The sequence below is a fragment of the Cherax quadricarinatus genome, chromosome 99 (assembly GCF_038502225.1).
Source record: "Cherax quadricarinatus isolate ZL_2023a chromosome 99, ASM3850222v1, whole genome shotgun sequence".
Taxonomy (NCBI): domain Eukaryota; kingdom Metazoa; phylum Arthropoda; class Malacostraca; order Decapoda; family Parastacidae; genus Cherax; species Cherax quadricarinatus.
Window position 1 is genome coordinate 2,377,275 of NC_091390.1, and position 16,459 is coordinate 2,393,733.

The 16,459-nt window shown below is 40.2% G+C and overlaps 1 protein-coding gene across 1 annotated transcript in view; it reads right to left on the bottom strand.

The window, feature by feature from the left end:
* The window catches only part of LOC128704773 (transcriptional repressor scratch 2-like), a 51,266-nt gene extending 41,445 nt beyond the window's left edge, over window positions 1-9,821 (bottom strand). The window contains exon 1 of the mRNA XM_053799917.2: window positions 8,937-9,821. Coding sequence (XP_053655892.2) covers window positions 8,937-9,123 — 187 coding nt within the window. The 5' untranslated portion in view covers window positions 9,124-9,821. The remainder of the gene's footprint in view (window positions 1-8,936) is intronic.
* Window positions 9,822-16,459: the final 6,638 nt, after the last annotated feature.

Sequence of the window (16,459 nt, forward strand, 5' to 3'; positions counted from 1 at the left end):
ATTAATTCTTAATGAATAATTGGGAATTATTGGCAAATTCTTAATAATTGGGAATTATTGATTAATTCTTAATGAATAATTGGGAATTATTGGCAAATTCTTAATAATTGGGAATTATTGATTAATTCTTAATGAATAAGCTGTATAGCCCTTGTGGCTTAGCGCGTCTTTTTGATTATAATAATAATCTTAATGAATAATTGGGAATTATTGGCAAATTCTTAATAATTGGGAATTATTGATTAATTCTTAATGAATAATTGGGAATTATTGGTTAATTCTTAATAATTGGGAATTATTGGTTAATTCTTAATGAATAATTGGGAATTATTGGTTAATTCTTAATTGGGAATTATTGGTTAATTCTTAATGAATAATTGGGAATTATTGGGAAATTCTCCATGGATAATTGGTATTAGTTTGTGTGAGACAGCTGAAGAATGCATCTTCCTATAGGCGTCAAACCTTGAGAATAGTGGGATTTACCACAAAAAGGGAATATCACATTAATTTTAATCTGTGTACATAAGTATTGCATTATAAGTTACAAGTCTATCGAAAGAGGCATTACTCAGTTAATTGACATAAATCAGTTACCTGAAGAATGATTCACTCGATCGCTTTCAAACCTTTAAAATTAGTGTATCTTAGTGGAAGATTTATGTTGATATTTCTCGTTTCAAAATCAGGTTCCTAATTTTTTTGATATTTGGACAGTTTGGAAATGGGTTGCTATGCAGAAGCTCGGGAATGTATTTTCGGATTGGTTTCAAACCTTTAACACTGATATATGTTCAAAGGAGTTTTGTATTTGTTAATGGAGTTTAAAGTCTACCACACGAGGGTCATTAAGGCTGGTTGGTTGGTTAATGGGGTTTAAAGTCTATCTACGACACCAGGGTCATTAAGACTGGTTGGTTGGTTAATGGGGTTTAAAGTCTATCTACTACACGAGGGTCATTAAGACTGGTTGGTTAGTTAATGGGGTTTAAAGTCTACTACATGAGGGTCATTAAGACTGGTTGGTTGGTTAATGGGTTTTAAAGTCTATCTACTACATGAGGGTCATTAAGACTGGTTGGTTGGTTAATGGGTTTTAAAGTCTATCTACTACATGAGGGTCATTAAGACTGGTTGGTTGGTTAATGGGTTTTAAAGTCTATCTACTACACGAGGGTCATTAAGACTGGTTGGTTGGTTAATGGGGTTTAAAGTCTATCTACTACACGAGGGTCATTAAGACTGCAGGTCACCTGTACACCACCAGTCAAGAATACTTTAATACCTAAAATACTGATTAATGTAAACTACCAGTGTATATACACTGAGATATACACCTCTCAGTGTATATACACTGAGGTATACACCTCTCAGTGTATATACACTGAGATATACACCTCTCTGTATATACACTGAGATATACATCTCTCAGTGTATATACACTGAGGTATACACCTCTCAGTGTATATACACTGAGATATACACCTCTCAGTGTATATGCACTGAGATATACACCTCTCAGTGTATATACACTGAGATATACACCTCTCAGTGTATATGCACTGAGATATACACCTCTCAGTGTATATACACTGAGATATACACCTCTCAGTGTATATACACTGAGATATACACCTCTCAGTGTATATACACTGAGATATACACCTCTCAGTGTATATACACTGAGATATACACCTCTCAGTGTATATACACTGAGATATACACCTCTCAGTGTATATACACTGAGATATACACCTCTCAGTGTACATACACTGAGATATACACCTCACGTTGTATATCTTTTATGCTGGTCTTAGGTTTAAAATGAATCGTATATTTATATATAATTCTAATTATATAAACTAGAAAATATAATTAATATAAAAAATTATCGAAATTTGACCCATCATAAAACTGACCAAAGAAACACACGTTTGTTTACATATTCAGTTTTCCACGGCACCGGGAGAAGCCGGTCACCGACTCGTGTACAGTAGCAATGATTCTGATTCATGTATACATGATACATGTATACATGATTCATGTATACATGATACATGTATACATGGTGTGTTTCAGTGAGTGAAAAGTGGATACATGGTATGTGTTAGTGTGTGAAGCATTAATACAATGGCTGGAGCAATTCTCAACTAACCCACAATACCATGACTACAACAATTCACAACTAACCCACAATACCATGACTACAACAATTCACAACTAACCCACAATACCATGACTAAAACAATTCACAACTAACCCACAATACCATGACTAAAACAATTCACAACTAACCCACTATACCATGACTAAAACAATTCTCAACTAACCCACTATACCATGACTAAAACAATTCTCAACTAACCCACAATACCATGACTACAACAATTCACAACTAACCCACAATACCATGACTACAACAATTCACAACTAACCCACAATACCATGACTACAACAATTCATAACTAACCCACAATACCATGACTACAACAATTCATAACTAACCCACAATACAATGACTACAACAATTCACAACTAACCCACAATACCATGACAACAATTCACAACTAACCCACAATACCATGACTACAACAATTCATAACTAACCCACAATACAATGACTACAACAATTCGCAACTAACCCACAATACCATGACAACAATTCACAACCCACAAAACCACGACAACAACAATTCATAACTAACCCACAATACCATGACTACAACAATTCATAAGTAACCCACAATACCATGACAACAACAATTCACAACTAACCCACAATACCATGACAACAACAATTCCTAACTAACCCACAATAACATGACTACAACAATTCACAACTAACCCACAATACCATGACAACAACAATTCATAACTAACCCACAATAACATGACAACAACAATTCACAACTAACCCACAATACCATGACAACAACAATTCCTAACTAACCCACAATACCATGACTACAACAATTCACAACTAACCCACAATACCATGACAACAACAATTCATAACTAACCCACAATAACATGACAACAGTAATTCACAACTATCCCACAATACCATGACAACAACAATTCATAACTAACCCACAATACTACGACAACAACAATTCACAACTAACCCAGAATACCATGACAACAACAATTCATAACTAACCCAGAATACTACGACAACAATAATTCACAACTAACCCACAATACCATGACAACAATTTACAACTAACCCACAATACCACGACAACAACAATTCACAACTAACCCACAATACCATGACAACAACAATTCACAACTAATCCATAATACCATGACTACAACAATTCACAACTAACCCACAATACCATGACTACAACAATTCACAACTAACCCACAATACCATCAAAACAATTCACAACTAACCCACAATACCATGACAACAACAATTCACAACTAATCCACAATACCACGACAACAACAATTCACAACTAACCCACAATACCATGACTACAACAATTCACAACTAACCCACAATACCATGACTACAACAATTCATAACTAACCCACAATACCATGACTACAACAATTCACAACTAACCCACAATACCATGACTACAACAATTCACAACTAACCCACAATACCATGACTACAACAATTCACAACTAACCCACAATACCATGACTACAACAATTCACAACCCACAATACCATGACTATAACAATTCACAACCCACAATACCATTACAACAATTCACAACTAACCCACAATACCATGACAATTCACAACTAACCCACAATACCATGACTACAACAATTCACAACTAACCCACAATACCATGACTAAAACAATTCACAACTAACCCACAATACCATGACTACAACAATTCACAACTAACCCACAATGCCATGACTACAACAATTCACAACTCAAAATACCATGACTACAACAATTCACAACCCACAATACCATGACTATAACAATTCACAACCCACAATACCATTACAACAATTCACAACTAACCCACAATACCATGACTACAACAATTCACAACTAACAATACCACTACTACAACAACTCACAACTAACAATACCACGACTTCAACAATTCACAACTAACCCACAATTTAGAGAGAATTATTGATATTAAAATTATTAAATCTATTGTGAATTATTTTCATAATCAGTAGAAAGCTCTAAACACGTATGTAATATAGCTCCTGGGAAAAGCAATCATGTTTGATTCGGGGAAGAGGATAAATCCTGACCTTAGAGTAGTGAAAATGATCTTGGATACATTTGGTAAGTTTAAACTCTGTCTACTACACGAGTGTCATTAAGACTGGTTGATTGGTTAATGGGGTTTAAAGTCTATCTACTACACGAGGGTCATTAAGACTGGTTGGTTGGTTAATGGGGTTTAAAGTCTATCTACTACACGAGGGTCATTAAGACTGGTTGGTTGGTTAATGGGGTTTAAAGTCTATCTACTACACGAGGGTCATTAAGACTGGTTCGTTGGTTAATGGGGTTTAAAGTCTATCTACTACACGAGGGACATTAAGGCTGATTGGTTGGTTAATGGGGTTTAAAGTCTATCTACTACACGAGGGTCATTAAGGCTGGTTGGTTGGTTAATGGGGGTTAAAGTCTACCTACTACACGAGGGTCATTAAGACTGGTTGGTTGGTTAATGGGGTTTAAAGTCTACTACACGAGGGTCATTAAGACTGGTTGGTTGGTTAATGGGGTTTAAAGTCTATCTACTACACGAGGGTCATTAAGACTGGTTGGTTGGTTAATGGGGTTTAAAGTCTATCTACTACACGAGGGTCATTAAGACTGGTTGGTTGGTTAATGGGGTTTAAAGTCTATCTACTACACGAGGGTCATTAAGACTGGTTGGTTGGTTAATGGGGTTTAAAGTCTATCTACTACACGAGGGTCATTAAGACTGGTTGGTTGGTTAATGGGGTTTAAAGTCTATCTACTACACGAGGGTCATTAAGACTGGTTGGTTGGTTAATGGGGTTTAAAGTCTATCTACTACACGAGGGACATTAAGGCTGGTTGGTTAATGGGGTTTAAAGTCTATCTACTACACGAGGGTCATTAAGACTGGTTCGTTGGTTAATGGGGTTTAAAGTTTATCTACTACACGAGGGTCATTAAGGCTGGTTGCTTGGTTAATGGGGGTTAAAGTCTACCTACTACACGAGGGTCATTAAGACTGGTTGGTTGGTTAATGGGGTTTAAAGTCTATCTACTACACGAGGGTCATTAAGACTGGTTGGTTGGTTAATGGAGTTTAAAGTCTATCTACTACACGAGGGTCATTAAGACTGGTTGGTTGGTTAATGGGGTTTAAAGTCTATCTACTACACGAGGGTCATTAAGACTGGTTGGTTGGTTAATGGGGTTTAAAGTCTATCTACTACACGAGGGACATTAAGACTGGTTGGTTTGTTAATGGAATTTAAAGTCTATCTACTACACGAGGGTCATTAAGACTGGTTGGTTGCTTAATGGAGTTTAAAGTCTATCTACTACACGAGGGTCATTAAGTCTGATTGGTTTGTTAATGGGGTTTAAAGTCTACTACACGAGGGTCATTAAGACTGGTTGGTTGGTTAATGGGGTTTAAAGTCTATCTACTACACGAGGGTCATTAAGGCTGCAGGTCACCTGTACACCACCAGTCAAGAGTACTTTAATACCTAAAATACTGATTAATGTAAACTACCAGTGTATATACACTGAGATATACACCTCTCAGTGTATATACACTGAGATATACACCTCTCAGTGTATATACACTGAGATATACACCTGCCAGTGAATATACACTGAGATATACACCTCTCAGTGTATATACTCTGAGATATACTCCTGCCAGTGTATATACACTGAGATATACACCTCTCAGTGTATATACACTGAGATATACACCTCTCAGTGTATATACACTGAGATATACACCTCTCAGTGTATATACACTGAGATATACACCTCTCAGTGTATATACACTGAGATATACACCTCTCAGTGTATATACACTGAGATATACACCTCTCAGTGTATATACACTGAGATATGCACCTCTCAGTGTATATACACTGAGATATACACCTCTCAGTGTATATACACTGAGATATACACCTCTCAGTGTATATACACTGAGATATACACCTGCCAGTGAATATACACTGAGATATACACCTCTCAGTGTATAAATATAAATGGAGTACAGTACTGTGTAGTACTTGACAGGGGAGTACACAAGTGGAGTGTACAAGTGGAGTGTACAAGTGGAGTGTACAAGTGGAGTGTACAAGTGGAGTGTACAAGCGGAGTGTACAAGTGGAGTGTACAAGTGGAGTGTACAAGTGGAGTGTACAAGTGGAGTGTACAAGCGGAGTGTACAAGTGGAGTGTACAAGTGGAGTGTACAAGTGGAGTGTACAAGTGGAGTGTACAAGTGGAGTGTACAAGTGGAGTGTACAAGTGGAGTGTACAAGCGGAGTGTACAAGTGGAGTGTACAAGTGGAGTGTACAAGTGGAGTGTACAAGTGGAGTGTACAAGTGGAGTGTACAAGCGGAGTGTACAAGTGGAGTACACAAGTGGAGTACACAAGTAGAGTACACAAGTAGAGTACACAAGTAGAGTACACAAGTGAAGTACACAAGTAGAGTACACAAGTAGAGTTCAGAAGTAGAGTACACAAGTAGAGTACAGAAGTAGAGTACACAAGTGAAGTACACAAGTAGAGTACACAAGTAGAGTTCAGAAGTAGAGTACACAAGTAGAGTACAGAAGTAGAGTACACAAGTGAAATGCACAAGTAGAGTACAGGAGTACAGAAGTAGAGTACACAAGTTGAGTACACAAGTAGAGTGCACAAGTAGAGTACACAAGTAGAGTACACAAGTTGAGTACACAAGTAGAGTGCACAAGTAGAGTACACAAGTAGAGTACACAAGTAGAGTACACAAGTGAAGTACACAAGTAGAGTACAGAAGTAGAGTACACAAGTAGAGTACACAAGTGAAGTGCACAAGTAGAGTACACAAGTAGAGTACACAAGTGAAGTGCACAAGTAGAGTACAAGAGTACACAAGTAGAGTACACAAGTAGAGTACACAAGTGAAGTGCACAAGTAGAGTACAGAAGTAGAGTACACAAGTGAAGTGCACAAGTGGAGTACAGAAGTAGAGTACACAAGTAGAGTACACAAGTGAAGTGCACAAGTGGAGTACAGAAGTAGAGTACACAAGTGAAGTGCACAAGTAGAGTACACAAATGAAATGCACAAGTAGAGTACAAGAGTACACAAGTAGAGTACACAAGTAGAGTACACAAGTGAAGTGCAGAAGTGGAGTACACAAGTAGAGTACACAGGTGAAGTGCATAAGTAAAGTGCACGAGTACAGAAGTAGAGTACACAAGTAGAATACACAAGTAGAGTACACAAGTAGAGTACACAAGTAGAGTTCAGAAGTAGAGTACACAAGTAGAGTACAGAAGTAGAGTACACAAGTGAAGTACACAAGTAGAGTACACAAGTAGAGTTCAGAAGTAGAGTACACAAGTAGAGTACAGAAGTAGAGTACACAAGTGAAGTGCACAAGTGGAGTACAGAAGTAGAGTACACAAGTAGAGTACACAAGTGAAATGCACAAGTAGAGTACAGGAGTACAGAAGTAGAGTACACAAGTAGAGTACACAAGTGAAGTGCACAAGTGGAGTACAGAAGTAGAGTACACAAGTAGAGTACACAAGTGAAGTGCACAAGTAAAGTGCACAAGTAGAGTACACAAGTAGAGTACACAAGTGAAGTGCACAAGTAAAGTGCACAAGTAGAGTACACAAGTAGAGTACACAAGTGAAGTGCAGAAGTGGAGTGCACAAGTAGAGTACACAAGTGAAATGCACAAGTAGAGTACAAGAGTACACAAGTAGAGTACACAAGTAGAGTACACAAGTAGAGTACACAAGTAGAGTACACAAGTGAAGTGCAGAAGTGGAGTGCACAAGTAGAGTACACAAGTAGAGTACACAAGTGAAGTGCAGAAGTGGAGTGCACAAGTAGAGTACACAAGTGAAGTGCATAAGTAAAGTGCACGAGTACAGAAGTAGAGTACACAAGTAGAATACACAAGCAGAGTACACAAGTGAAGTGCATAAGTAGAGTACAGAAGTAGAGTACAGAAGTAGAGTACAGAAGTAGAGTACACAAGTAGAGTACACAAGTAGAGTACACAAGTGAAGTGCATAAGTAGAGTACACAAGTAGAGTACAGAAGTAGAGTACAGAAGTAGAGTACAGAAGTAGAGCACACAAGTAGAGTACACAAGTGAAGTGCACGAGTAGAGTACACAAGTAGAGTACACGAGTAGAGTACACAAGTAGAGTACACAAGTGAAGTGCACAAGTAGAGTACACAAGTAGAGTACACAAGTAGAGTACACAAGTGAAGTGCACAAGTAGAGTACAAGAGTACACAAGTAGAGTACACAAGTAGAGTACACAAGTAGAGTACACAAGTAGAGTACACAAGTGAAGTGCACAAGTAGAGTACACAAGTAGAGTACACGAGTGAAGTGCACAAGTAGAGTACACAAGTAGAGTACACAAGTAGAGTACACAAGTAGAGTACACAAGTGAAGTGCACAAGTATAGTACACAAGTAGAGTACACAAGTAGAGTACACAAGTGAAGTGCACAAGTAGAGTACACAAGTAGAGTACACAAGTGAAGTGCACAAGTAGAGTACACAAGTGAAGTGCACAAGTAGGGTACATAAGTAGAGTAGACAAATAGAGTAGACAAGTAGAGTACACGAGTAGAGTACACAAGTGAAGTGCACAAGTAGAGTACACAAGTAGAGTACAGAAGTAGAGTACAGAAGTAGAGTACACAAGTAGAGTACACAAGTAGAGTACACAAGTAGAGTACAACTTACGTGTGTGAGCATCATGATCGGACATGTCTGGAGGTGTGGGTGGCGCAGGGGCAGCTGCCGTGGGTGAGGAACAGCCCTTAGTGCCCACATCACGTACCATGGGCACTTTCTTGACCAGGTAGCAGCGGGGCATGTCACTGCCCTGCTGAGGAGTCAGCAGGCACGCTACTGCTTGGGTAGACGACATTCAACCCCTTAAAAGTAGGGCCAGAACGCCCCTTAACTGAATTTCTTGATTTCGATAGGGAAAGGGAGCATTTAACCCCTTAAATCAGATCCCGTAACCCCTTCAACCCCTTCAGATTCCCGAAGATTGCAAGGGTAAGGGGCAAAAGGGGGAAATTAGGGGTTAATTAGGGGTTAAGGGGAAGAAATAAGTGTCACAGTTCACCGTACACACGCGTACACACAGTCACAGTAATTTCCAGCCGTACACAGGAGCCGGTGTACATATCTAGGTACATAGGTACACATGGCACAGGAGCACATAAGCCGCGTTGCATAGGAGCAGTATTGTGGATTAGGTGCTCCAGGGAGCCGCGTCAGGAGCACTGGAACCTACGGCGGAATTCCTTGGGCATTTTCTTTACTCAGGTGAAGGCACTAGGTGAAGGTAACCAACGTGCTCCTGCGTCACTTCACTGCCACCTGTTTCACTCTGAAGCAACAATTGTCAGCCACCAGGACTGCTGACACCCCAGCATGGACATGGGCTGATGTTTCGCCGCCTCTGGACGACGTTTCCAGCGATGGTGGTGTTCCTTGCCTTCCAGCCACGGCCAGACGTCCCTCTCGGCGTCCTCTAAACTGGCCGAAACCACGATCCAGGGCACTGTTTCGCCCGCGGAAGTGGCACTATCCTCCCCGGTCTTGCTCCCTCCGACATTACCACCACCTCCCTCTTCCCCTGCACGCGCAGGCGCCATTCCCATTCCCATTCTACCATGATTCACCAGACACCCCCCCATTATACCTTCTCACCATCCACTGCCACATTTAACCACCAGCTGAGGCATCTACAACTCTCCCTATTAACCAGCTGCTGCTCCAGCTGGAAGGAAATTAGAGAGCCCTTCCTTGCCTACGAGATATTTCCAATACTTTCTAAAGAAAGTTTAGAGAAAGGACCAAATTCATTTTCTTTGTATTTTGTTCCAGATCGCAAGTATAACGTAGACTCGTTTTTCCATGTTCCAGAGCTCTTCTGATACTGGAAGCCTGAAGTTATAATTACTTGTTATTCTGCTCTCTAGCTAGTATTTATGGGTAATTTGGTGTGTTATGTTGTGCGAGGAAGTTGACGGAAGTTTGTTTAGGTGAATAATGCGGTGGTGAAGTATGGGAGAGGCGAGACAGAGATGTATATATGAGGATCAATATTTGGGAACCGCGTCACCTGTTTCTCAGGGCTAGCGTGTGAGCCTACAACACGACAGGCAGTGTAGCCACAATGGAGTGCTACCCTACCCTCTCACCCCCATCACTTATTTAATAAAAAAAAATACCAAAAAAAATCAGATCATACGAAATAATTCATACGAGACGGCAAAATAGTTTTTCACGCTGGAGGAACTACCCAGGTCCAAATAATGGAGTTAAAGGTGTGTGTGGTAGAGGTTGATGGCTCCCAGGGTGTGGCAACACTGACTCCGGACCCAGCAAAACACAACATTGCCAAAAACTGCCTTAAAAACGTCACTTTTTTTTAGACCCATCAAAACTTTTAATCCCCATCCCATTATAGACATTTTACCCCATATAATATCCCCCATAACTACGCTAAATCACTACATTATGCAGCCTCTCTGAACTAAGATTATGTATGTATATATATATATATATATATATATACATATATATATATATATATATATATATATATATATATATATATATATATATATATATATATTATATATATATATGAGGTTTAAAGTCTGTCTACTACACGAGGGTCATTAAGACTGGTTTGTTGGTTAATGGGGTTTAAAGTCTATCTACTACACCAGGGTCATTAAGACTGGTTGGTTGGTTAATGGGGTTTAAAGTCTATCTACTACACGAGGGTCATTAAGACTGGTTGGTTGGTTAATGGGGTTTAAAGTCTATCTACTACACGAGGGTCATTAAGACTGGTTGGTTGGTTAATGGGGTTTAAAGTCTATCTACTACACGAGGGTCATTAAGACTGGTTGGTAGAGTAATGGGGTTTAAAGTCTATCTACTACACGAGGGTCATTAAGACTGATTGGTTGGTTAATGGGGTTTAAGGTCTATCTACTACACGAGGGTCGTTAAGACTGGTTGGTTGGTTAATGGGATTTAAAGTCTATCTACTACACGAGCGCCGTTAAGACTGGTTGGTTGGTTAATGGGGGTTTAAAGTCTATCTACTACACGAGGGTCATTAAGACTGGTTGGTTGGTTAATGGGGTTTAAAGTTTATCTACTACACGAGGGTCATTAAGACTGGTTGGTTGGTTAATGGGGTTTAAAGTCTGTCTACTACACGAGGGTTTAAAGTCTATCTACTACACGAGGGTCATTAAGACTGGTTGGTTGGTTAATGGGGTTTAAAGTCTATCTACTACACGAGGGTCATTAAGACTGGTTGGTAGAGTAATGGGGTTTAAAGTCTATCTACTACACGAGGGTCATTAAGACTGATTGGTTGGTTAATGGGGTTTAAGGTCTATCTACTACACGAGGGTCGTTAAGACTGGTTGGTTGGTTAATGGGATTTAAAGTCTATCTACTACACGAGCGCCGTTAAGACTGGTTGGTTGGTTAATGGGGGTTTAAAGTCTATCTACTACACGAGGGTCATTAAGACTGGTTGGTTGGTTAATGGGGTTTAAAGTCTGTCTACTACACGAAGGTCATTAATACTGGTTGGTTGGTTAATGGGGTTTAAAGTCTGTCTACTACACGAGGGTCATTAATACTGGTTGGTTGGTTAATGGGGTTTAAAGTCTACTACACGAGGGTCAATAAGACTGGTTGGTTGGTTAATTGGGTTTAAAGTCTACACGAGGGTCGTTAAGTCTGGTTGGTTGGTTATTCGGGGTTAAAGTCTACTACACGAGGGTCATTAAGACTGGTTGGTTAATGGGGTTTAAAGTCTATCTACTACACGAGCGCCGTTAAGACTGGTTGGTTGGTTAATGGGGTTTAAAGTCTACCTACTACGCGAGGGTCATTAAGACTGGTTGGTTGGTTAATGGGGTTTAAAGTCTATCTACTACGCGAGGGTCATTAAGGCTGCAGGTCACCTGTACACCACCAGTCAAGAATAATTTAATACCTAAAATACTGATTAATGTAAACTACCAGTGTATATACACTGAGATATACACCCCTGTGTATATTCACTGAGATATACACCTCTCAGTGTATAAACACTGAGATATACACCTCTCAGTGTATAAACACTGAGATATACACCTGCCAGTGTATGTACACTGAGATATACACCTCTCAGTGTATAAACACTGAGATATACACCTGCCAGTGTATATACACTGAGATATACACCTCTCAGTGTATATACACTGAGATATACACTCTTAGTGTATATACACTGAGATATACACCTCACGGTATATATACAATTTGTGACATATGCCCTATTTAGACAAGTATATAAGGCTCTTGATCCGTGGAACAAGAGCCCTCCTCTTCCTCGGATCCACCCAGCTTTCCCATCACTCTCAAATAATTCTCCAGAATTGAATTTCAAACTAACAGAGCTATGTTTGAGCTGGGTTAGAGCTCCCTATATTGAAGTTCCGTGTATTAGAGCTCCCTGTATTAGAGCTCCCTGTATTAGAGCTCCCTGTATTAGAGCTCCCTGTATTAGAGCTCCCTGTATTAGAGCTCCCTGTATTAGAGCTCCCTGTGTTAGAGCTCCCTAGATGGGAATTTCCCTAATTCCTTCTATCTTGCACCAACAGAGCCCACGGAAGTCACCGAGATTATAAAGTCACTTAAAAATAACTCGGGGAATCTGTCTCATGTCCCACCATTACTGTACAAGCGAGCGGCCCATGTCCTTTCGCATGCTATTTCATTACTCTTTAACAAGTCACAAGAGACTAGCACCTTCCCGAACTACTCAAGATGGCAAGGGTTACACCAATACATAAAGGTGGTGACCCTGCAGACTTAAACAACTACAGGCCAATATCTAACTTACTATTGCAATCCAAAATCTTTGAGAAACTCGTGTACAAGAGACTGTATTCATTTATAACGGCTCAAAACATACTCAACCCCTGCCAATTTGGATTCAGGAAAAATAAAAGCACTAATGATGCAATCATAAAAATGCTAGATCTGCTTTACACAGCATTGGAAAGTAAGGAATATCCTATAGGAATTTTTATTGACCTAAGAAAAGCTTTTGACACAGTAGACCACGACATCCTACTCCACAAACTTGATCATTACGGTATAAGAGGCCATGCGCTTGCTTATTTCAAATCTTACATTACTAATAGGTATCAGTATGTCACCATTAAAGACACAGCATCAGCAACACGGCCACTTGATACTGGAGTTCCGCAGGGAAGTGTCCTTGGTCCCCTGCTCTTCCTCATATACATCAATGACTTTCCAAATGTATCCCAACACCTGAAACCCATTCTCTTTGCTGACGACACGACTTATGTCATCTCTCACCCTAATCTTGCCACCCTCAACACCACTGTGAATGAGGAGCTGATTAAAATATCGACTTGGATGACAGCCAATAAACTTACGCTTAACACTGACAAAACCTACTATATTATGTTTGGTAGCAGAGCAGGAGATGCAAAAATTAACATTAAGATTGACAACACTCTAATTACCAGAAATAATGGGGGCAAATTTCTAGGCTTATACCTTGACAACAACCTGAATTTCAGCACCCATATCCAGCATATAACCAAAAAAGAATCCAAAACGGTTGGGATCCTCTCCAAGATACGATACTACGTGCCGCAAAATGCCCTTCTCACACTATACCACTCACTTATTTATCCATACCTCACCTATGCTATTTGTGCTTGGGGATCAACTGCAGCAACACACCTAAAGCCAATAATAACCCAACAAAAACCTGCAGTAAGAATAATCACTAAATCCCATCCCTGGCAACACCCCCCCCCCACTCTTCATAGACCTAAACTTACTCCCTGTTCAGTACATCCACACTTACTACTGTGCAATCTACATCTACAGGACCTTAAACTCTAATATCAACCTTGACCTAAAACGCTTTCTTGATAGTTGTGACAGAACCCACAGGCATAACACCAGACACAAACATCTCTACGACATTCCCCGTGTCCGACTAAACCTTTACAAAAATTCAATGTATGTCAAAGGCCCTAAAATCTGGAATACCCTACCTGAGAACTCTAGAACTGCAGACACATTCATCACCTTCAAAACTACCATTAGAAAACATCTTATCTCCCTGATACACCCCATCAACTAACTACACGAATACCACCTGGTGGTTCACACTTACACTCACTCACTCATTTGACCATAAACAGAAATATTAATCTCAATCTTAAAATAATGGATCCTGTGATACTCCAATACTGAAACTATGTACTGTGCCAAAACAAAACGTTCACATTGCTAAACTCACAAACTAGTATTTAGTCACTTAGCCATAATACCAACTTACCTCATAATTTGTAATATTTTACAATTAAGAATAAAACTAAGTCTGCCCGAAATGCCTAGCCATGCTAAGCGTTCTAGTGGTACACTCTGTAATGCCTAGCCATGCTAAGCGTTCTAGTGGTACACTCTGTAATGCCTAGCCATGCTAAGCGTTCTAGTGGTACACTCTGTAATGCCTAGCCATGCTAAGCGTTCTAGTGGTACACTCTGTAATGCCTAGCCATGCTAAGTGTTCTAGTGGTACACTCTGTAATGCCTAGCCATGCTAAGCGTTCTAGTGGTACACTCTGTAATGCCTAGCCATGCTAAGCGTTCTAGTGGTACACTCTGTAATGCCTAGCCATGCTAAGTGTTCTAGTGGTACACTCTGTAATGCCTAGCCATGCTAAGTGTTCTAGTGGTACACTCTGTAATACCTAGCCATGCTAAGTGTTCTAGTGGTACACTCTGTAATACCTAGCCATGCTAAGCGTTCTAGTGGTACACTCTGTAATGCCTAGCCATGCTAGGTGTTCTAGTGGTACACACTGTAATGCCTAGCCATGCTAAGTGTTCTAGTGGTACACTCTGTAATGCCTAGCCATGCTAAGTGTTCTAGTGGTACACTCTGTAATGCCTAGCCATGCTAAGCGTTCTAGTGGTACACTCTGTAATACCTAGCCATGCTAAGTGTTCTAGTGGTACACTCTGTAATGCCTAGCCATGCTAAGCGTTCTAGTGGTACACTCTGTAATACCTAGCCATGCTAGGTGTTCTAGTGGTACACTCTGTAATACCTAGCCATGCTAAGCGTTCTAGTGGTACACTCTGTAATGCCTAGCCATGCTAAGTGTTCTAGTGGTACACTCTGTAATGCCTAGCCATGCTAAGTGTTCTAGTGGTACACTCTGTAATACCTAGCCATGCTAAGTGTTCTAGTGGTACACTCTGTAATGCCTAGCCATGCTAAGCGTTCTAGTGGTACACTCTGTAATGCCTAGCCATGCTAGGTGTTCTAGTGGTACACTCTGTAATACCTAGCCATGCTAGGTGTTCTAGTGGTACACTCTGTAATACCTAGCCATGCTAAGTGTTCTAGTGGTACACTCTGTAATGCCTAGCCATGCTAAGTGTTCTAGTGGTACACTCTGTAATACCTAGCCATGCTAAGCGTTCTAGTGGTACACTCTGTAATACCTAGCCATGCTAGGTGTTCTAGTGGTACACTCTGTAATGCCTAGCCATGCTAAGCGTTCTAGTGGTACACTCTGTAATACCTAGCCATGCTAGGTGTTCTAGTGGTACACTCTGTAATGCCTAGCCATGCTAAGTGTTCTAGTGGTACACTCTGTAATGCCTAGCCATGCTAAGTGTTCTAGTGGTACACTCTGTAATACCTAGCCATGCTAGGTGTTCTAGTGGTACACTCTGTAATACCTAGCCATGCTAAGCGTTCTAGTGGTACACTCTGTAATGCCTAGCCATGCTAGGTGTTCTAGTGGTACACTCTGTAATACCTAGCCATGCTAGGTGTTCTAGTGGTACACTCTGTAATACCTAGCCATGCTAAGTGTTCTAGTGGTACACTCTGTAATATCTAGGCATGCTAAGTGTTCTAGTGGTACACTCTGTAATGCCTAGCCATGCTAAGCGTTCTAGTGGTACACTCTGTAATACCTAGCCATGCTAAGTGTTCTAGTGGTACACTCTGTAATGCCTAGCCATGCTAAGTGTTCTAGTGGTACACTCTGTAATACCTAGGCATGCTAAGTGTTCTAGTGGTACACTCTGTAATACCTAGGCATGCTAAGTGTTCTAGTGGTACACTCTGTAATGCCTAGCCATGCTAAGTGTTCTAGTGGTAC